Below are 21,583 nucleotides of genomic sequence, written 5' to 3' on the forward strand. Positions count from 1 at the left end.
CTTTGCAGTTCGGTACTATCTATGCATATTGGGCATCAAACTGTTAGGTGATTTTCAGAAATGTCATAAATAAGCCAACTTTAGGAAAACGTAGCAGATTGATACTTTGATGTACTTTCTGGGGGTCTCTGTACAGTTTGGGGGTCTTAAAACACATAATACACAGTAACTGGGTTCTATTTGCAGAAATTGATTTGGCAGGCGAAATTATGAACTATTTTCATTTGGGGTCTGTACATACAGTATCACATACTTTGGTAAATCTATGCATAAAGGCCTAAAACCATTCAGTGTAACTCTGGTGTTCATATTTGGGGTGATGGTGCATTTGTATGTAAAAAAACTGTACAAGATAATTGAGGCAAATTGCAATTTTTTAAGGTGATTTTCAGAAATGCTGTCAGAAGTGCTTTGTTGTTTGGTAGTTTTGGGCAGAAAGAAATATTCAGCCATTTTGGATTTGTTTGAAAGTGTACTTTCCAAAACTGTATGGTTTTCAGGGGCCAATTCTTTTTTTCAGCTTCTACCCCTCATAAAACTGCCATGTGCTTTTGAATTAGGTAAAGGTAAGCCATGAAATTAGTGTGCACAAGGTATATTTTGGGGTGCCATGTGCTTTGATAAACCTATGTACAGTGGGCATCAAACTGTTCAGTAGACCTCTGGGGTTCATATTTAGGGTGTTTTATATGATTACCTAATGACCTGTACTGAAAAGTATGAGGTGATTTTTAGAAATGTCATCAAAATCGTTAGATTTAGGAAAGATTTGTGGCTTGGTACTTTGAGTAGAAAGACATGTGTACCTATTCTCAATTTGGGGGAATGTGTCCAAAAATATATGGCTTTCTGGGGTGAGTGTACTTTTTTGTAGCTTTATCTCACATAAAATTACGTAATTGTGTTGATTTTGCATGTAAATGTAAGTTCACCTTGGGGTCCCTAAATGCCACATACTTAGGTAAACCTATGCATTTTGGGCATCACACTGTTCAGCGGACCCCTGGCGTTCATATTTAGGATTTTATATGGTTACCTTATGACTAGTAGGAGATAAGATGCTATTTTGACTGTTTGTCTGTATAAATGTATATAGTTTTCTAGGGTAAACCTACTCTAAGGGGCACATTTACTATGGGTCGAATCCGAGTCCGAATTGGAAAAATCCGATTTGAAAACGAACATTTTGCGACTTTTTCGTATTTTTTGCGATTTTTTCGGCACCTTTACGACTTTTCAGAAATTATCGCGACTTTTTCGTTACCAATACGATTTTTTCGTAGCGTTAAAACTTGCGCGAAAAGTTGCGCTTTTTTCGTAGCGTTAAAACTTAAAAGGCACGGCGTTTTGCGCAAGTTTTAACACTACGAAAAAATCGCAACTTTTTGCGCAAGTTTTAACGCTACGAAAAAATCGCAACTTTCGGAATGGCTACGAAAAACTTGCGTTTTTTCGCAAAAATCGTATTGGTAACGAAAAAGTTGCGTCAATTTTCCGAAAAAATCGCAAAATACCGATCATTACGAAAAAAACGCAATCAGACGCATTCGGCCCGTTTGTGGCTTAGTAAATGTGCCCCTAAGTGAAATTTTTGACCTTGAAATCTAAAGTATTGCAGATGCAGATTTCTGGAGCAGTGCTTTGGTAGGGAAATTTGGTAGGGTACTGCAGGGAGTTTTTGACCTATACAAGTGAGAAATCTCCATAAAAGTATAAATGTTAGGTTTTGGCGCATTTAGGAGACGTGGGACTTTTCAAATCAATTGTATTTTTTTTGCATAAAATAATTTATATTTCTGGTATATGCGTTTATATTATGGAAAATATATAAGTATTATATTATAATAATTATTTTTTGTATTTTTAGACATTTAGAAGCCTATATCTTGTTACAGAAATGGAATTACACAACAAGCTAAGCTCTGGCCACACTGCCTGTAGCTAAGCTATGTTTCAGGCCTTTACTGGGGAGGTTTAACAATGATATGGGGGTCATTAAGATGTATTTATATAGCCCTCCACACTGGTCCTTTGCAGTATCATCTGCTCTGTTAAAAATTCTAGTAAATGCTCTGTTATGTTTACCAGGGCTCTTGGCCTGGGCAAATTGGCAGTAGTTTGAACTTCTTTACTTGTAGATGAGCTTATGGACAGTTTGGATGATCAATGTCAAATTGTTTGACACCTGGGAATAAAAGTTAGGATTACCCCATTGTACTCCATTCACTGGTGAGTTTGCCTTTCCTTGTCCTTTAATAGCACAATATACTGTTTAGATATTCAGTGTATCTGCATAAAACTTAACCAGCAGTTAAATAACAATACATAGGATGTCATGATTTTTTAAATTCACTCACCAGAAATCTGTGTAGAACTGCTTGCCATGTCAGAGATCATCATGAAATCACGATGATTCTCTTCAACAAGTTGTTCTAATACAGAGCCAGTTTGGGAACATTCTTGATTGAGAAGCTTTACAGAATTATTTGCAGACATTTCTTCACCAATGGGGTGCTTTGGCACATGATTTGGCATCAACGGAACTAGTGGAGAAGTCAATTTAGGTGGAAAATTCAAACCTGAAAAAAATGGTTGAAAAAATAACTGCAAAGGTTTACAAGGTTACAGTTGTGAGTGTAATAATTACACAGTTATCACTTGCTAGTTCATTAGGGACAGTGGTCTTTTGTCTGCCTCTGCCCTCTAGTCTGTCACCACTACTAACACTGCTGAATGTAAAGGGCCCTGTTGGGCACATAAAGTGTGTTTTGGTGGCGAGGTCTGCCTGTCACTGCTCTGTGTGCCTCAGACAGTGTGCATCCCATATAACAGTAAGGAACTATGATAAGCAGCCAATGCATTAGGTCAAAACATCCCCTGTGCAATTAACCTAAGTGTTTCTAATTATTTTATTTTGATTACAAATGCACAAATTTACCATGCAATAACTGTTTTTGAAGTGCACATTGATCAAACCAGCAATGGATCTGTCATTTATTTGACTCTTGTCTTCACTGCTATAGGGCTGTAGTGGCCTTACACTGGTATTATTTTTAAACTTACTGACTCTCTGACAGCTTAAAGCGGCATTATACCCACCTTTTCAACATCAGCTCAAATAATAAGGCTTGTGCTGAACAAATTTATGTCACTAATCTTAATCAAGAAATATGTATGGATAGTTCTTGCACTAAACAGGGCAAAATCTGAAATTAAAAGTAAAGTCACATTGTACTCTGTCCAAACACAATCAAAACATATCATCAGTCCACCGGGAGGCCCTTTTTCCTGTTCCTTTCTTAGCAGTGGACAACTAATATGCTAATCCCTCATCTGTCTGTCATGCTTTTCCCATATATACATATAGTAGAGTCAGTGGCGTAGCGAGGGGGGTGCCGAGGGGGCCATGGCCCCGGGCGGCGTATCAGAAGGGGCGGCGGCGGCTCCTTCTCTCTTACAGGCAACAGGCGCTTTTATAAGGTTGCTCCCGTGCGTATGACGTCACACGTCAGCGACGAGGCGCAACTTTATAGAAGCGCCTGTTGCCTGTAAGAGAGAAGGAGCCGCCGCCGATGGTCTGTTGGGGGTATGTACTATGGGGGAAATTGGGGGCACTGTGTGGGGGCTACTGTCTATGGGGAAATTGGGGCACTTTCCATGGGGGGGGGCCAGGTCTTTGTGGGGTATTGTGTATGGGGGCACTTCCTATTGGGGGCACTGTGTATGGGGCAATTGGGGCTCTGTGTATGAGGGCACTTTCTATTGGGGGGCAAGGTCTTTGGGGGGTATTGTCTATGGGGACACTGTGTATGGGGCAATTGGGGCACTGTGTATGGGGGCACTTCCTATTGGGGGCACTTTGTATGGGGCAATTGGGGGCACTGTTTATGGGGGCACTTTCTATTGGGGGAACTGTGTATGGGGCAATTGGGGCACTGTGTATGGGGTCACATTCTGTGGGGGGGGCAAGGTCTTTGGGGGGTACTGTCTATGGGGGAACTGTGTATGGGGAAATTGGGGCACTGTGTATGGGGGCACTTCCTATTGGGGGCACTGTCTAAGGGCAATTGGGGGCACTGTGTGGAGGGGGCTGTCTATGGGGACACTGTGTATGGGGCAATTGGAGGCACTGTCTATGGGGAAATTGGGGCACTTTCTATGGGCAATTGGAGGCAATGTGTGTGGGGGGCACTGTGTATGGGGCAATTGGGGGCATTGTGTATGGGGGTACTTTCTATGGGGCAGTTGTATGGGGGGACCGTGGCCAGAATAGCGTTAGGGGGGCCTGGCCTGACCCTAATACTTTTTATGTCTGTGTGTCCTGTACTGATGGGAGGGGCCCCGTGATTTCTGATGGCGGCCCTGCCACCATGGGCAGCCACGGACACACAGCTGAATCCACTTTTGACAATTATGACATGCGCACCGCATTTCAAATTCAATCAAAAAAAAAAAAAATTTAATGCTGCTTTTTTTATTTTGTCGATTTTTTTTAAGAATAACTAAATAGAGGGGCGGCAAATTTCCGGTCGGCCCCAGGCGACGAAAGCCCACGCTACGCCACTGAGTAGAGTGCCCTCTCCTTGACCAGAATTTTTATCTAATCGAGGCTTAGCTGCCATACATTAATATAAGGGTTGCCGTGACCAATCACATGCCGTTTGTGGCATGCCAATTAGTCACTGTGACTTTTTTAAAAAGATACGGTGACTAATTGCCCCATCTGTCATTGCCCTTAAACTTCTCCAGGACATCTTTTTCAGATCTTTAAATTTAAGAATGACTTTCTTATTGGCCATTACATGAGCCAGGAGACTCTTTTTTCAAGACAAATTTGTGTGGAAAACATCTGATAAATTTTCCAGTTTCACTTTATTGAATACATTGATCTCTCCAAAATCCTGGAAGATGTAATGTGGCACACACTGGATATGACTAGTTGCGTTAAGATTTACAGAGATCTGATCTAAGTGTTTAGGAAATTAATTTGTTACTGTTGTGGTCAAATTTGGGACATAACCTTCAAAAAGCACAAAATGGATTTAAAAAAAAAAAAAATCCAGGAAGCCTACAGGTGGCAGACAGCAGATGTACCCTCTTCCAGTTGACCTTTATTAAGTAGTACAAAATGCAGGTGCATTTTAAATCTATGTCTAATTTGAGATATTTGGCGTAACAAGTAGTCTTAAATGTTCATTGTGTTTGACCCTCCTATTTTACCATTACTGAGATTTTCTTTTACTGGACTAGAATATGGCAGTGGGAAAGGACTTCAAGACTCTTTGCCTTATAGTGGAATATCATCAGTACAGATTTCAGACTTTGCCCTGATTAAAAAAAAAAAAAGCATACACATTTCCCAATTAATGCAAAAGGGGAAAAGTATGTTTAACGGAAGCCCAATCTATTAAACTAATGTTAAAAAAGTGATTTTCTCCTACAGAATTTTTAAAAATTAAAAACTGGAGCAATTTCCATGAATTGTAATAGTTATGCCTTCTTACTACTTACTGTACATCTTTTTGTTTTCTGAAATCCCAAGTTATAACCACCTATAATTCTATTAGTTGAAAATAAATGCCTTGCTAAGCCTTCCATCCTCATTCTATTCAATTAACAGTAAAACTAGAGGCAAGTTCAGTACCTGGATGTATAAGGTTAATCAATTTTTGTTGCTCTTTTATTAATATTTGCAGCTGCTCCATCTGTTGTTTCATCAGCTGATCTTGCTGGGTCATGTTCTGAAATGAATACACATTTTGTTTCTGCTACAGCATTAAATACATTTTGTTTTTAAAAAAAATCTATAATTTATACCTTATGTGCCTCCATCAAAATACTTAATCATGCTTTTCACATGCAAGTACAAATAAGCTCAGACTATTTAATAAACAAATGTATATTATATTATTATTACTACTTAAATATCACAATGATCTCCCACAGCATTTTACATAGTAAGGGATATAAATAAAAGACATAATAGTTTACATACTTACAGACAAACATTTTACCAGAATAGATGCACAGTTAAAGGACAAGTCAACTCAAAATATAATTTTTTGCCTAATAAAAGAAAACACAATTCATATAATATTACAAAGAAATATGTAATACAGGATAAGGATACATTATCAGGAATGCTTGGGACCTGAGATTTTCATAATTCTTTTCACCTTAAAGAAGAAGGAAATTCATTTTGGCATTTTACTGCCAATAGATTTGCCACATTAGTGCCATCTAGAACAATATATTTATTCTGCAGAAACCATTACTATACCTGAGCTGCTATCTTAAGCAAACTAAGAAAGCTTCTAAAGCTGCCATTTTAAGTAGCTTCCTTCCTGCAGTCTAGCCATTATAGCTGAGATAACATATTCCTAAGGGAGGGGGGAGGGAGTTCTTAGCATTCTGGTGGGAGGGGGAGCAGGAGAGGGGAGAGATGAGAGAACTGCGAAGATTCTGCCCACGGGAATTAAGGATGTTTCTGAGAGAGGAAGTCAGACACTGGAACATCATGTTTACAAAAAAAGAGACAAGAAATCCTGTGTTTCTTTTGATAGAGAAACAGCACAGCATTACTGTAAGTGTTGTATGGCTATATTTACATAGACCTTTCTGATAAAGCTTACTTAGTTTTTACCTTTCCTTTTCCTTTAAGTCTGCCAAAAAAAGCATGTAAACATTAAATAAAGCCAGCAGCAAATGCAGATATGTTCCTAAGAAATATTCAAATACATACATGGTGAATTTCACCATTTCCATGCAAGACATTTTCTAGGGGGCTTTTAACTTACTTAGAAAGATGTAAATTCCTGAAAATTGCCATTCTCTGTATACCAAAATTGGGGCAGATATATCAAAATGTTACTTTGGAGCTTAATACATAAAAAGACACTCGCGTTCTATTTCTCCTATAGAATTTTTAAAAGCATATCTATCAATGCGTGAAAGTAAGAACTCAATTTAATAAAAATTTTAAACTTACATTTTGCCCCCAAATGTCTGCTTTAGTTTTACTTTATCATATAGAGGCCCCAAAATAAAAATAGTACATATGAACTATCATGGCTGTGATTTTTGCAAAACCAATATATTTACTGCATTTTATGTGGAATAAAGGCATTTAAAAGTAAGTTCATCCCAGAAAGCCAATGTGATTTTTGTACACACTCCCCCAAATCCAAAATAGTAAAAGATTTCTTTCGAGATACCAAACCACAAAGCTTTCCTAAAGTTACCATTTTTTTAAATTTCTGGAAAAAAAAACCTCATCAGCACCTTCAATTAGCATTTTATTTCCTAGTCAGTGCTGTCCAACTGGCGGCCCCCCTCTGTGTGGCCCCCCACCTGTCTGGCTGCTTTGATGGCTTACCTTTGTGTAAGCTTTAAATGGAATCAGTACTGGCCCCCTGCATGGTTAACACCTCAGATTCAGGCTGTAATCCCCCTGTATTGTTTAAAAATGTAATCCATTGTGTTGTTCACACCTTTTAATCCCTGCATTGTTCACCCTCTGCAGTGTTCACACGTCAGGCTCAGGCTGTAATCACCCACATTGTTCCCCTGTTCACACCTCAGACATACTGTAGGAGCAGTAGAAACCCACAAGTAAACCCTGCACACAATAAAAAGAACATATACTGTGGTGGTACTGCAATTAAAAAGTTTTTTAATATATAGTTATTGTGCAGACTGTAGGAGCAGTGCCAGCATTGCATCACTGTAGGCTGCCTGTGTGTGCCATACTCTGCCTGCCCTATGCTGCCTGTATGTGCCATACACACAGGCAGCATAGGACAGGCAGAGTATGACACAGGCAGGGTAGGGCAGGCAGAGTATGGCACAGACAGGCAGGGTAGGGCAGGCAGATTATGGCATACACAGGCAGGGTAGGGCAGGCAGAGTATGGCACACACAGGCAGGGTAGGGAAGGCAGAGTATGGCACACACAGGCAGGGTAGGGAAGGCAGAGTATGGCAGGTTTTTGCTGTACTACCACCATTAATATGGCTATGGTCATGCAATAACATGGGTGTGGTTTCAAGTGGGTGTTGTTTTAAAAAAGGGGAGTGGTCAAAACTAGCTTCCATTATCGGCCCTCCACCATGGAGGCCGGAAAAATTCCGGCCCTCGGTACCACAGAAGTTGGACAGCACTGCTATAAGTCAATAGGTACCAACATATTACATCCTAAATATGAATGACAGGGGTCTACAGAACAGTTCAGTGCCCTATGTGCATAGGTATATGTCATGTAGTTGTTCCTTAACCTATGAGACATGTAAAGCAGAGCTGTCAACCTCTTATGCTCATTTTTACAGGGAACCCTGCAGCATGTGCAGTATGCTAAGGAATATTTTTGCTGATGCCCAGAAGTGATGCCATGCACATGCATGTGACCTTCCATAAGCCTCATTGAGGCTAAATGATAAATGATAAAATGATACCCACATGCGCAGTTACTTTCTATGACATCCAAATGTTTACTGCGTATGCTTGCCCAGAATATAGAGCAAAACTTTGGGAGAATGAGCAAAAACTGGGAGAATGCCATCGGGTGAAGGGACACTGCTGGAGCAAGCCAAAATAGGGTTACTCCTGAAAAAATAGGGTGGTTTGACAGCTCTGGTAAGCAGTTAAGAGTAACTCTGGGCTTAGTATAGTGTATATTATAAACAAGAATGAAAAAATGCAACAAGTGACCAAGAAAAGGGCTCTTCTGTCATAAAATGTGGTTACTTTCAAGTCTGTCTAGACACACCTGTGATGAACAAAGATTAGACCCGCAGACCAACACAGAGTCAAGGCAACAACTGTAAACAAAGAAACTTACAATAAAAAGGTGGTGTCCATGAAGGAATGGCATGGGAGAATCTATCTGATAACAAAAAGGATGCCCATCACAAAGAAAAGGTAATGACTAGCAATTTGCTTACACCCTCAAGGTGGTAGAACAGGTTTCAGACCCTGGGAATAAAGGGCTGGCATGAGAATCAATGTCTGTAAAATACTGCCACCTACAGGACAACTTTAAAAACATAATTTGGTCAACAGTGCCATATACATAGGACACTACTAACTTAAAGGTTTCTATGGATCATCATATAACATTAACTTGATTGGCTGGAACTGTTCTGTGGATGTGGCTGACCTGGGAAAAGGGTAGAATGGTTTATGCTTGGTTAATTGGTCTTCCTCATGCACTGTATATACTATAAACATTTGTAAATACTTTGTTATTTAGGCACTTTCCTCTCCCCCCCATCGTCGAAACCTCACTGTAAGACAGTTTACCTTTTATTTTATACTTTATTATTTTGTAAACAAATATACCACTTATATATTTCAATTCAATAGCCAGACACCCCAAAATAGAACAGATCCAACAGGCCCCCAAATTAAAACAAGCATATGAACCATCATGGTTGCCATGTTAGCTACTGCTACACCTGAATTAACATATTTAATTAATACTTAATTTTATGTGGGGTAAGACATCAAAAAGTAAGTTCACCTCAGAAAACCATACCTTTTTGGAAAGAACACATTTTCCCAAACCCTAAATGGGTAACTGCCTTTTTAGACCAAACTAACAAACCACAAAACTTTCTTAACGGTTTCTATGAAATGTTTCAAAATTGCCTCAAAGCTTGCACTTGCAGAAACTCATCTCTCATATGTCATTAGGAACCAACATAAATAATGCTAAACTTGAATGCCAGGGGTTTACTGAACAGTTTGGTGCCACATATGCATAGGTTGATTCAGCTAGTGCTATCTCAACACATTTACTGCATTTTATGTGTAGTAAAGTAGTACCTGTATGAGTGTTCTTAGCAATGGAGCACAGTGGAACTAAGGAGTACTGATGGGCGAATATATCCCGTTTTGCTTCAACAATTTGAGAAACTATGGAAAAATTTGCGAAACAGCGAAAATTTGTAAAACGCGAGTGCCATGCGTCTTTTTTGACCGATGTGACTTTTTTTATGTGTTCAACTTTTTTGAACCTCGTGCCCACACCCTTTTTTTATGCAGCCGTGCCTTTTCGCAGCAAAATTTTGCAAAACAAGTCGCCAATTGTAAAATGTGGAATTTCACTGCAAATCCATGCCTGGCGAAAAAATTTGCCCATCACTACTAAGCTGCAAAATGTTGAGAGATTTCTATGTGTTGTAGGGGAGTCTACTGTATAAATAAACATAAAAAATATGTTTACTCCAGAAAGCCATAAATTTTTGGAAAGTATGCATTTTCATCAATCCAAAATCAAAATATGTCTTTTTACTCCATCATACAGCATCTTATCTCCCAGAAATCCTTATGTCCAAATACTAAAAATTAATGATTGACATTCAACATTCAACAGTTTGATGCCCATGTAGACAGATTTACTCAAGCATATGCCACATTCATGGTTAATGCTTTTGCTGGCTGCAAAATAAGCACGCTCCATGCATTTTATTTGCACGCTTTTGGGACTTCTGAAAGAAAGATCATTGCATTCATACAAACTGACACAGGGTGAAAAATTTAATTTGACATGTGTATGTAAAATGCATTCCTATACGAATATTTATCAGTCTCCCTCAGCTAGTTCTACTGAGCGGTTCTGCTGAACAGTTTGGTTCAATGTGCATAGGTTTGCCAAACTATCTGTGCCCTAGTTAAATTTCTGAAAGCTTGCATCTTACAATCAACTAAATTAGCCAGTAAAAGGTATCACCTTCCCTATATTTTCTGGTTTTGATCTATAGCTAACCTGGTACAAGACTCTGCTACTAAGCATTTTATTTGTCATAGGAGCCCTCAAGAATATGCAGACCCCTTAAAGCCTAATATTTTTGGAAAGTGTACATTCTTACAAATTCAACATGGGCTAAAAATTCAGTTTTTAATGATATAATATATGAACAAGCGAATTTCTGCATTTCGCTATTGTCAATTTGTTTCGTGAAACTTCTGTGAAAATTTGTGGTCGCACGTCAAAAAAAGTCGCCTCAAATTGGGCGCGGTCGCGACAAAAAAGAAGTGGGCGACAAAAAAAATTGCAGGTGACAAAAAACTCGTGTGACAAATGTGTTTCGCAAATTTTCCGCTGTTTACACATTTTCGCGTTTCGCTAATTTTTGGGTAAAGTGGAACGTGACAGATTTGCTCATCACTAATGAACAACTGTATGAACAATCTATAATATAGTAAGCATAAATCCTTATCAGATTATAATATATTACTCACTTGCTGTTTTGGCATGTAGAAACGATTGTCTTGATTTTGTGTTACAAGGGGTGACAAATACACATTCTCTTTGGTGTCTATAGATGGCGGGCTTCCAAACTGTTTTCCTATTTTGTTTGTGAGTATTGCTGAAAGGTCTGAAAAATTATTGTCCGCAAAGTCATTATTTTTCCCTTGATTCTTCTCCAAAGAATAAAAATATGGGCTGTGCTCATGGATAGTGTTCTTATAGTTAGCTAAGAGATGTTCTGGAAGCCTTTTACTGTTTTCTGTTTGCAACTCTGGAAAATCAGCAGTAGCCATATTTAGTACTTTAATGCCTTTAGATCCATATTAATATCACATAGGGTGATATCATCAAAGTTTGTACTGTGGTGTCGTCAGGAATATTTAAAAAGTCATCATTCAGTGTCTACCAGGGAACAAAAACAAAATGTGAAACATCATCACTGCTAATCACATGCAATATAGATTTGCTTAATTTAGGATTTATTTATTGATTTTAAAAATTGAAAGTCTATTGGAAGTTTAAAAACAATTATTTTGTTTGTATGGATTGACAGGATATTGCTCACAACTACTGAAAACAGAAACCCAAATTTAGATCAAAACAATCTAATTTTTAAGAAATTATGCTAGCACCAGTTTACTAAAATATAACTACTCATAAGTTGTGCAATTAATTCTTATAAATATGATTTGTTTTACTGTTTCTCATTGCTGCTTTCTCTCTGTTTCTTTCCTGTGTTACTTAACTCTGATATGCAAGAATGGTGTATATGAATAAGCACCACCTTCTATTGGGCCTGATGTAGTGCAGGTAAGGAGAGACATTGATAAAACATCCTTGTAATAAATTGAATAGTAATGGACAGGTCAGAAAAAATTCTACACACATCTGAAGTTAATATGTTGCTTATCAACCCAAGACCAATCCTCTCCCAAATAACACCTCCATTTTTAACCTGTGTTGTAATGGGAAGCATGATGACATCCCTAAAGAGGAAGAGTTGGTGCAAATGCCTGACAGGTATTGAAGGGACAGCAAAAGATAGTTGATAGTTTAACACTATATGAATCTGTATGCTTAAAAAGATTAAGAATTTAAGTTTATTGAACTGTATGGCTGCAATAAAATCAAATACAAGGACTCACAGTGGCGCCTTGTACTTGCATGCATCCATAGTTTTGCCATCACAATCATACAGAGTACACCCACACAGAAGCTGCAATAAGTAACACCTTTCTATCATATGAGTTTACAAAACTGCACAATGCAAAGTGAAAAACTTTTGCTCTTCCATAATGCAATATTTGTTTTGGCAAAATGTGAAAAGCAGATTATGGTTCAGATTTGGTTATGTATTCAGCAGAGGATTTAGCATTGGCCAAATACAACAAGTATAATTTCTGTGCATCCCAATGGGGAAATATGACAGAATAAACTCAGAACTCAGAATAAACATACAATTCTTTTTGCAGTCAGTTTGATCAGCATGACAGCAGAGTGTGTTCAATTTTTTATTCATAAACAAACATTCCATATAAAAAAAATGGATCTATGCCATACTATGGCCTGCAGTTTGTATTACAAATTCACATCGGAAAAGCTTTCTTTTTCTTATGCAGCCACTTGGTAACCTCTTTCTATATGCATATTATTAATATCAAGACTGTACCCTCTTCAAAGGGACACTAGAAAACAAATATGAACATACATTACAATATAATAATTTAAATCAAAAAACATGTATACAGATTTGTAGTTACCTGTATTATGCAGACAGCTCCCAGCACTTAGAGCCGTTGTGTAGCTACAGTAACTGTAAACAGAGAGAGGAGCTGGCTTGTAATACAAAACTGAAAGGCACGGCACCATCCCGGGATACAAAGTTTAAAGAGCGAGTAGCAGAGCAGCTTTATACACATTCAAACAGCGCCATCTATTGGCATTTCCAAAGAATAGCAATACAGATCCACAATTCAACATACAGGAAAAATATTCGCAGTGCGAAAAAGTAAGCAATGCAAGAAAGTTTGCACAGTGTATTTAATAAAACTTAAATATAAAACATTATTATGTTTGCTCCTAAAGATTACTGGGGGAATGTAATAAAAGTCATAAAGAGAAAAGAATTTACACAAATAAGAATAAAAAATAGCATAGATTGTTATTGCATTGTGTATTTTACTTGCACATTGCAAACTTTTTAAGACAAGCTTGAAGGGGGCAAAATCTTTTAGCACAAACCTTACTTTTTCATGAAGAAGTTTTATTAAATACACTGTGCACAAACTATAGAAATTCGCAGACAGATTCCGCGTTTGCAAATGCTATGATACATTTGTGCGAAGGCAAATTTGTTGTAGAGGCACACATTTTTACATTGTGAATATTTTTTGTTACCCTTTTATTACATTCCCCCTATACCACCTTTATGCATGCCTTAAAAGTTTGCAATGCGCAATTAAAATCTGCAATACAATAATTGAATATTACAATTGAAGAATATTACACTGCAAAATGCAAATTTGAATTCTTTTTTGTGCATTTTTTTCCCGTTATTTTTAAGCTTGGTATAAATGTTCATGTGTAATCATTATATCATAAAAGAATAAAAACTAGCAATTAAAAATTTACTGAAATATGGAATGGAGATCATATTCCCGATTAAGGCCATGGGGTTCCAATGCAGCATATCCACATAGCCTCTTTCTTTAACAACTCTATCACCTCCCCATCAACAACTTGAAATTTAACCTTATGAACCTCCATGGCCTTTCTTTGTTCAAAAATCTTTTCCTTAACCATCTGGGTTGTCTGTCCCACATAAAGCTGCTCACATGAACATTTTATCAGCAACTTAAATGGTTACAGGCCCAGACTTTTTTCATCTTGATTTAGAACTGTACTGTTTTTTCACGTTCATTTGAGCACAGGAGAGGTTATTTCTTGTCTACAGGACATGAATATGTTGGAAGAAATGACAGCTAGACTCAGGGGAACAACCCCACAACATGATAAAATATGGTCAAAATGGGACTACTTTATCTCCCAAAACTATACACCCCAAAGGAACAGACTTATGCAATAAGGGTTACCGTCCCATCCGCACTAACTTAAGAGCGAATATAGAGGTGACAGATAGAATTTGACTCATTCTCCTGGGAAACATATTGGAACTGTTATTGTTTTGACTTTATTTTGCTGGTCAACTCCTTTGTCACTTTACTCTCATGTATAAAATCTGATTTGACTTTATGCTTTATTGATTATAACATCTACAGTATTACATCTTGAAGAAACAAACACTGTGTGTTAAATAATGCTGTTAAAACCAAATAAAAATTTAAGTTACAAAAAAGACACATTCATTTAAAAAGTACAGTTTTCTGAGGACTTCATTAAACACAATGCAAGTGGTATTAACACTTTCTCAGAACAAACACTGGGACTGAAAACACTCAGTCAATATAAATATGAGGCTGATAACCCTTTTCTGGATGCTTTTGATTCAAATGTCAAATGTGATGTTGCTGAGCTTGAGGCAAAATATAGGAGTTGGGAGGTTCTGGCATTTATGGCATTTCAGGAAATTGTGCATAATTCAATAGTACAAGGAGCCAACAAAGGGAGAGCTGTTGTTATAATGGACAGGGTGTTCTATGTTAATTAAGTAACATTAGCTATCGCCTGGTTAACACTTAACACTTAGGGCCAGATTTACTAAAACTCATATTTATCTTGTTTTACTTATTTATTTTTTTAAACCTTGAATAAACTCGATTCCACAAATGTCAGACATTTATCAAAAAATCCGAAATGAAAAAGCTTGTGTGGGAAAAAGTTGCAGAAAAGTTGTGAAAAGCGTGTTATGCGATAACTGTGACTTTTTGTATTTGGGATTTTTCACAGAAAAACACATAATAAATCTCAAATAAGTCATATCTTTTTTTCCAACCCAAAAAAGTTGTGGGTTAGTGAATGCCCCCCTTAATGTGATTGATACAACACTGGCCAATTTCTGTAATAGCCATTTCCCGTTACCACCATTTTCTATATATTGCCCAAAATCCTGGAGTCCAGCAGTATGCCCAATTGTATTGTGTAAGGATGTGGATGTTTTATGTACTGGAGAATGCCATTATGAGCAGTAATCAGCATGGCTTTATGAAGGACAGGTCATGTCAGACCAATTTAATTGCTTTTTATGATGAGGTAAGTAAGAAGCTGGACAGTGGGGATGCAGTAGATATAATCTATTTGGATTTTGCCAAAGCATTTGATACCGTTCCCCACAAACGACTGCTTTCTAAACTAAGGTCTATTGGTCTTAGTGAAATCATTTGCACATGGATAGAAAACTGGCTACAGGATCGGGTACAGAGGGTGGTTGTTAATGGTACATTCTCTACTTGGAATAAGGTTCTCAGTGGGGTCCCTCAGGGTTCTGTACTGGGTCCACTTTTGTTTAACTTGTTCATAAATGACTTAGGGGAGGGTATTACAAGCAATGTATCAGTGTTTGCAGATGACACAAAACTCTGCAGACCAGTCAATTCTATCCATGATGTGGCATCCTTGCAGCAGGATCTTGACCAACTGGCAATCTGGGCGGCTAAGTGGCAGATGAGATTTAATGTGGATAAATGTAAGGTCATGCACCTGGGATGTAAAAATATACAAGCCATTATACCCTTAATGGGACTGCACTAGGCAAATCCATAATGGAGAAGGACCTTGGAGTCCTTGTAGATAATAAACTTGGCTGTAGCAAGCAATGCCAGGCAGCAGCTGCAAGGGCAAACAAGGTTTTGAGCTGTATTAAAAGGGGTATAGATTCACGGGAGGAGGGGGTTATTCTTCCCCTTTACAGAGCGCTGGTAAGGCCCCATCTAGAATATGCTGTTCAGTTTTGGTCTCCAGTGCTCAAACGGGACATTATTGAGTTAGAGAGGGTCCAGAAAAGGGCAACTAAGCTGGTAAAGGGTATGGAAAGTCTCAGTTATGAAGAAAGACTGGCCAAGTTGGGTCTGTTTACACTGGAGAAGAGGCGCTTAAGAGGTGACATGATAACTATGTATAAATATATAAAGGGATCATATAATAACCTTTCTAATGTTTTATTTACCAGTAGGTCCTTCCAACGGACTCCGTTTAGAAGAAGGGAGGTTCCATTTAAATATTTGGAAAGGATTTTTTACTGTGAGAGCTGTGAAGTACAAGTGAGGGAATACAGGGTTATGGGAGATAGCTCTTAGTACAAGTTGATCCAGCGACTGGTCCGATTGCCATCTTGGAGTCAGGAAGGAATTTTTTCCCCTCTGCGGCAAATTAGAGAGGCTTCAGATGGGGTTTTTTGCCTTCCTCTGGATCAACTAGAAGTTAGGCAGGTTATATATGGGCATTATGGTTGAATGTGATGGACGTATGTCTTTTTTCCACCCAACTTACTATGTTACTATGTTTTGGGACACAAATCCTATTTGAATGACACAAATTATTTTTTAATCAAATTGAGAGAGATTTAAGGTGTTGCACCATACCACCTTGGTCATGTTTGACGTGGAGAGCCTCTACACTTCCATACTGCATAATGAGGGTGTGGAGGCTGTCCACGTCGAACTGGAACAAGATATAACTATGAATGGATCCCAAAAGAAGTTTGTGTTACAGTGTCTGAAGTTGGTCCTATAATAATTATTTTATGTTTCAAGGCAATGTAACATTCAGATAAGGGGGATGGCTATGGGGTCCAACATGGCCCTGCACTATGCAAACATACATATATATATATATATATATATATATATATATATATATATATATATATATATATTCTAGTGGTTTGAACAATATTGCATTGTATGTTTCTGCTTTATCAGTGATGTGTTTACTATATGGAGAGGTGCCCATAGGATCCTCCAGGCGTCTCAAGATGAGGTCAATTCCACATCACCTTTTGTTAATTTCACCCTCCATTCTAATAATTATCAATTTGCTTTTCTTTACACTATGGTAATTAGGCAAAGGGAAGACTAGTGACACAAAAGTCTCTTACTAAATCTCAATTTTATCCAAGTCAATTATATTGTCTGAAAAAAATACTATTACTAATTATCCAGATGGTTAGAGGAGACAAAAGTAAAGTGTTTACAGAGGGGGTATCCAGGCGTTAAAAAGCATGCGATAATTAAGTCCCGATTCATCAAAATCATTTAGCATGCATTAAGACACATATCGCATGCGCAAAAAAACGCATCATCACAATTATATATATATTGCATAGAAGTAATACTACCGCATCATTCACAAACACATATGAAGCGTTAAATGCGCTAAATATCGCATTAGTCTGTGCGAAGATTAACACCTACTTGGGGTGGGCGGTACTTAAAGAAAATTAAAGGAAATGTAACACAAAATTTTTACTTTCAAGAAATCCAATCTATATACTTTAATTAGCAAATATATCATAGAAAAATTACAACAGTATCAGTGTTTTTTTTTGGTAAATGTACTTTACCACAGATTTACTGAGCTCTGGCAGCAGATCTCTCTGAAGTCTCGCAGTCCACTTCCGTTCAGATCCCCCACCTCCCCCCCCCTCTCTCCGTGCAGGCTCTGGCAGCGCTTCTTCTAACAGACACGCAGACCCAGCAGAAGAGGTGAAAAGGTCTGTCTCCCATCCCTCTCCTTTCTCTCTTTGTGCCCCATCGCTAGCAGCCCATTAATCACTTTTAAAAGGACACAGAAGAACGCAGTAAATTAACTTCCGGATTGAACCGGAAGTCTACCCCATCGCCGTATCGCCTTTCCAAGCTTTGCCCAGTAAGCCACTGGAAATGTAATTTATTATAAAACCACTTATAATATCACATTTTTTTAATGTTATTTAGGTTAATAAAAGTATTTAGGAGTGATATCTTTAAAGTAAAATTTTTGTGTTACTGTTCCTTTAAGGTTCGTGAGCTTTTGGCAACATAACATGGACTTTGTAGTGGGATTTTTTCAAGTATGTGTTGGCCCTAGAGTGATGCATCCTCCAGTTTTTTTAGGAAAATGGTAATATTCAGAACAGTAGTTTTCCGAAAGTAATGGTTACGTGCATAAAATCATGCGCTAATATAGCAAGCGGCGAAATATATTGCGCGTAGTGGGAAATAACGCACACGGTGGGAATTAACGCAAGAAAAACACGCATCACGAGTTAAATAAAGCAAAGAACATCGCGTCCTGTCCTTTTAGTGAATCGAGCGTTAAGTCACAAAAAAAAAGAAGCAATAAGTTAGAGTTAGAGTTTAGAATTTGCTAGAATTATCCATAGGGATTGGGGATACCAAGCCTAAATATAAGAACATGCACGTTTAATTTGTTTTTATTGCAGATCTGTGTTGCTATTTTTTACATTGTCAATAGATGGCGTTATCTAAAAGTGTATAAAGCTGCTTTCCTACTTGATCTATCCAGACTTGATATACATATGGGTGCATTGAACTACAACTCTTAGAAGATATCCTGAGAGTTATAGCTTAAGTATCAACTGCAGAACTGCCCCCACATTACAGTAGAAAGTAACAGTACAATCACATACCCTATAGAGCGGGGAGCTGGTTGTAGGGCAGACAGGTTGAGCCCGAAAGAGCAGAAAACAAAAATACAAAACGGAGCCTCTGACTATACTGTCCAATTGCTTGCTAGTGCTATATTAATTCTAGCTGTAGGCTAATTGCTAGATACAAAAACTACATTACCAAGCATGCAGTGGAACGGGAACCCTAGGGGAAAAAAGCTTTGGCTAGGTTCCAAACAAAAAACCCGCCAAGGCTCCAAAAAATAGCCCAAAACTGTACCTTGGCAGGTTTGTACTTTGGAAACCCACCAGGCCTTTATATTAATAGTCCAATTTGGTGGGAAAACCGCCAACCTGGCAACCCTGTTCAGATGTGAAAGAGAAGGATTCAATGTGGTGGGGCCAAGTTACGCACTTCAGGGATAAGGAAGTGACACGAAAATCAATGTATACAGAAAATGTATTCTATTGTTGCGGCTATGCACTGATACCTACTTGACTCAGTACAGCAATTAGGAGTTTCTGAAATAACAGGTCGAAACGTTAGAAAGCAAGCCGTTAGCACAGAAAAGGGCATAATGTTTTAAGTGGAACATTTAACAAACTACAGATATAATTATGCTTGTGCAGGTGTTTTTTAGATAATTTCCTTATTAACAAGATTTTCACAGTTCACATAAAGGACAGTCTTTGCTACAGTTTCACATGGTTGCCATACTGAAGCTTCATAATACTTACAAATTGCACTGAGATTTTTGTCGATTTTTTTACTGCTTCTGATGCTGTTTACTGTGCATACTGGGACCTGAACAGTAAAACAACAAAGGATCTATTCTTATAAGAGAAAACCATACCAAATTCAGTGCCAATGTACAAGTTTAATATTGCAACTGAAAAATGATTTCTATAATATCAAGGGTTCAAATTTGTGTTCCTCACTGATACCCAATAAAAAGCCTAAAGACAGGGTAAAATTCAGTGTAAAGTGATTCTGTTTGGTTAGATTTCACTCTTTTTAGAGGGGAATATAATGGCATGAAAGTGGTGTTTAATTAAAGTCCCACCCCCACCCCCCTTCTTTGATGTGGAGAGATATAAACAAACATAAATTTTTTACACACACATATGATTCCACTGATTGAACTGAAACCATGGTAGTCTATTTCTAACTCATAGGATCCATTTGCCACCTCGATTAGGCTGACAGAGTCATTGTAAATCCACCCTCACCTTAGTCCATTGGGCAGTGAAAGATTCCTGGACCTGAAGTCCTTTGCTATTCAGAGAATCTGTTCACTACTGACTATGAAAAGCAGAGGGTTCCGAAATACTAGAACTGATCACTTTTCAAAGCAAGTGCCTCATGGCTCTAACAAGTCAGAAACAGATTAACAGATTGTTTCCTTTTAGTGTGAAATCATGCGTGTCTCTAATAAAAAATACATTTACATTTTTGAAAACTCAGATAAAGTTTATACACCTTTTTCCACACAAACCCAACTAAATTAGCTCACGTCAAAAAGGGGGTTATTTTTTCCCCTTTAAAAAAAAAAAAGTGAAAATGGTGAATGGAAAAATAAAGGTTTCTAGTAGATCTCCCCCCGCTGTAAAATCACAGTTAGATTTACCAGGGGAAAAAATCTAACCATACTTGGAAATAAGATACCAAAAATTCACTATGCCCTCCAGAGGAATTTTAATATTGCAGACACACTTTCTCTGTATGAACATTGGAAGTTATGGGGGTTCTGAAGTCAGGGGGCAGATGTATCAAACGTAGTGGGATAGCACCAGGCCTTGCAGACCCTTTCTTACAAAGCTCTCAGAGAACAACGCCCCACTGTACATTTTAAACCATAGCTCCAGATATATACATACAGTACAGATGATACAGCTGATTTCAATGGAGGAGAACAAATTTGTGTTATATTGTTTTAATAATCAGACCCAAAGAACAGAAATGGATAAACAAACCGTTTTCAGTAGTAATTACATTTACAAATGACTTTAAAACCAATGAAAATATTTTCTGAATGTGTATTGAAACATGCTTAGAATTCTTTTTCATTATACAAATGAGGGGGATAGGGCTATCAGACTGCAATATACTGAAAACTGATTTGATTATTTTATTAATCTATACAAAAAGCCAATTTACAATAATGTTGCAGTACAAAGATATATTCATTTCAACTGTAAAATCAAATCAACTCTTGACTGTAGTTGCCAGTTTCCACAATGGAACCAGGCCAATCATTTCATTAACACATTAAGATTTGATAATATCAGTGATAAGTACCAAGATTTATGTTGTCCAGCGAACTGCTTTTTACTTATGTACAGAAATGACCCTCAGTGTATTATGCTCTGTAAATACAGTGATACTTATTACATAATACTTTCTGGTGTAGTTAAAGAAAAAAGTAGCTGTTAAAAATCTAAATATAATTGCTGCAATATAATACACTATATAAATAAACTAGATTTTTGTAAATACAGATAAAGGATCAGTTATCCGGAAACCTGTTATCCATAAAGTTCTGAATTAAGGGAAGCCTGTCTCCCATAGACTCCATTCTTAGCAAATAATTGTCATTTTTAAAAATGATTTCCCTTTTCCCTGTTATAACAAAACAGTAGTTTGTACTTGGTCCCAACTAAGATACAATTGATCCATATTCAAGGGAAAACAATCCTATGGGGTTTAAATAATATTTAAATGTTTTTTCATGAGACTATGGAGATTCAAATTATGTAAAGCCCCCTTA

At 37.6% G+C, this 21,583-nt stretch overlaps 1 protein-coding gene across 2 annotated transcripts in view; it reads right to left on the bottom strand.

Moving 5' to 3' along the window:
- The window catches only part of tcp10l2 (t-complex 10 like 2), a 48,810-nt gene extending 37,247 nt beyond the window's left edge, over positions 1 to 11,563 (bottom strand). For both annotated transcript variants that reach the window (XM_031902623.1, XM_012963719.3), the window contains exons 1-3: positions 11,242 to 11,563; positions 5,645 to 5,741; positions 2,358 to 2,579 (exon numbers count right to left, since the gene is read on the bottom strand). In XM_031902623.1, coding sequence (XP_031758483.1) covers positions 2,358 to 2,579; positions 5,645 to 5,741; positions 11,242 to 11,544 — 622 coding nt within the window. In that variant the 5' untranslated portion in view covers positions 11,545 to 11,563. The remainder of the gene's footprint in view (positions 1 to 2,357; positions 2,580 to 5,644; positions 5,742 to 11,241) is intronic.
- Positions 11,564 to 21,583: the final 10,020 nt, after the last annotated feature.

Source organism: Xenopus tropicalis, chromosome 5, assembly GCF_000004195.4.
Source record: "Xenopus tropicalis strain Nigerian chromosome 5, UCB_Xtro_10.0, whole genome shotgun sequence".
NCBI classification, from domain to species: Eukaryota; Metazoa; Chordata; class Amphibia; order Anura; family Pipidae; genus Xenopus; species Xenopus tropicalis.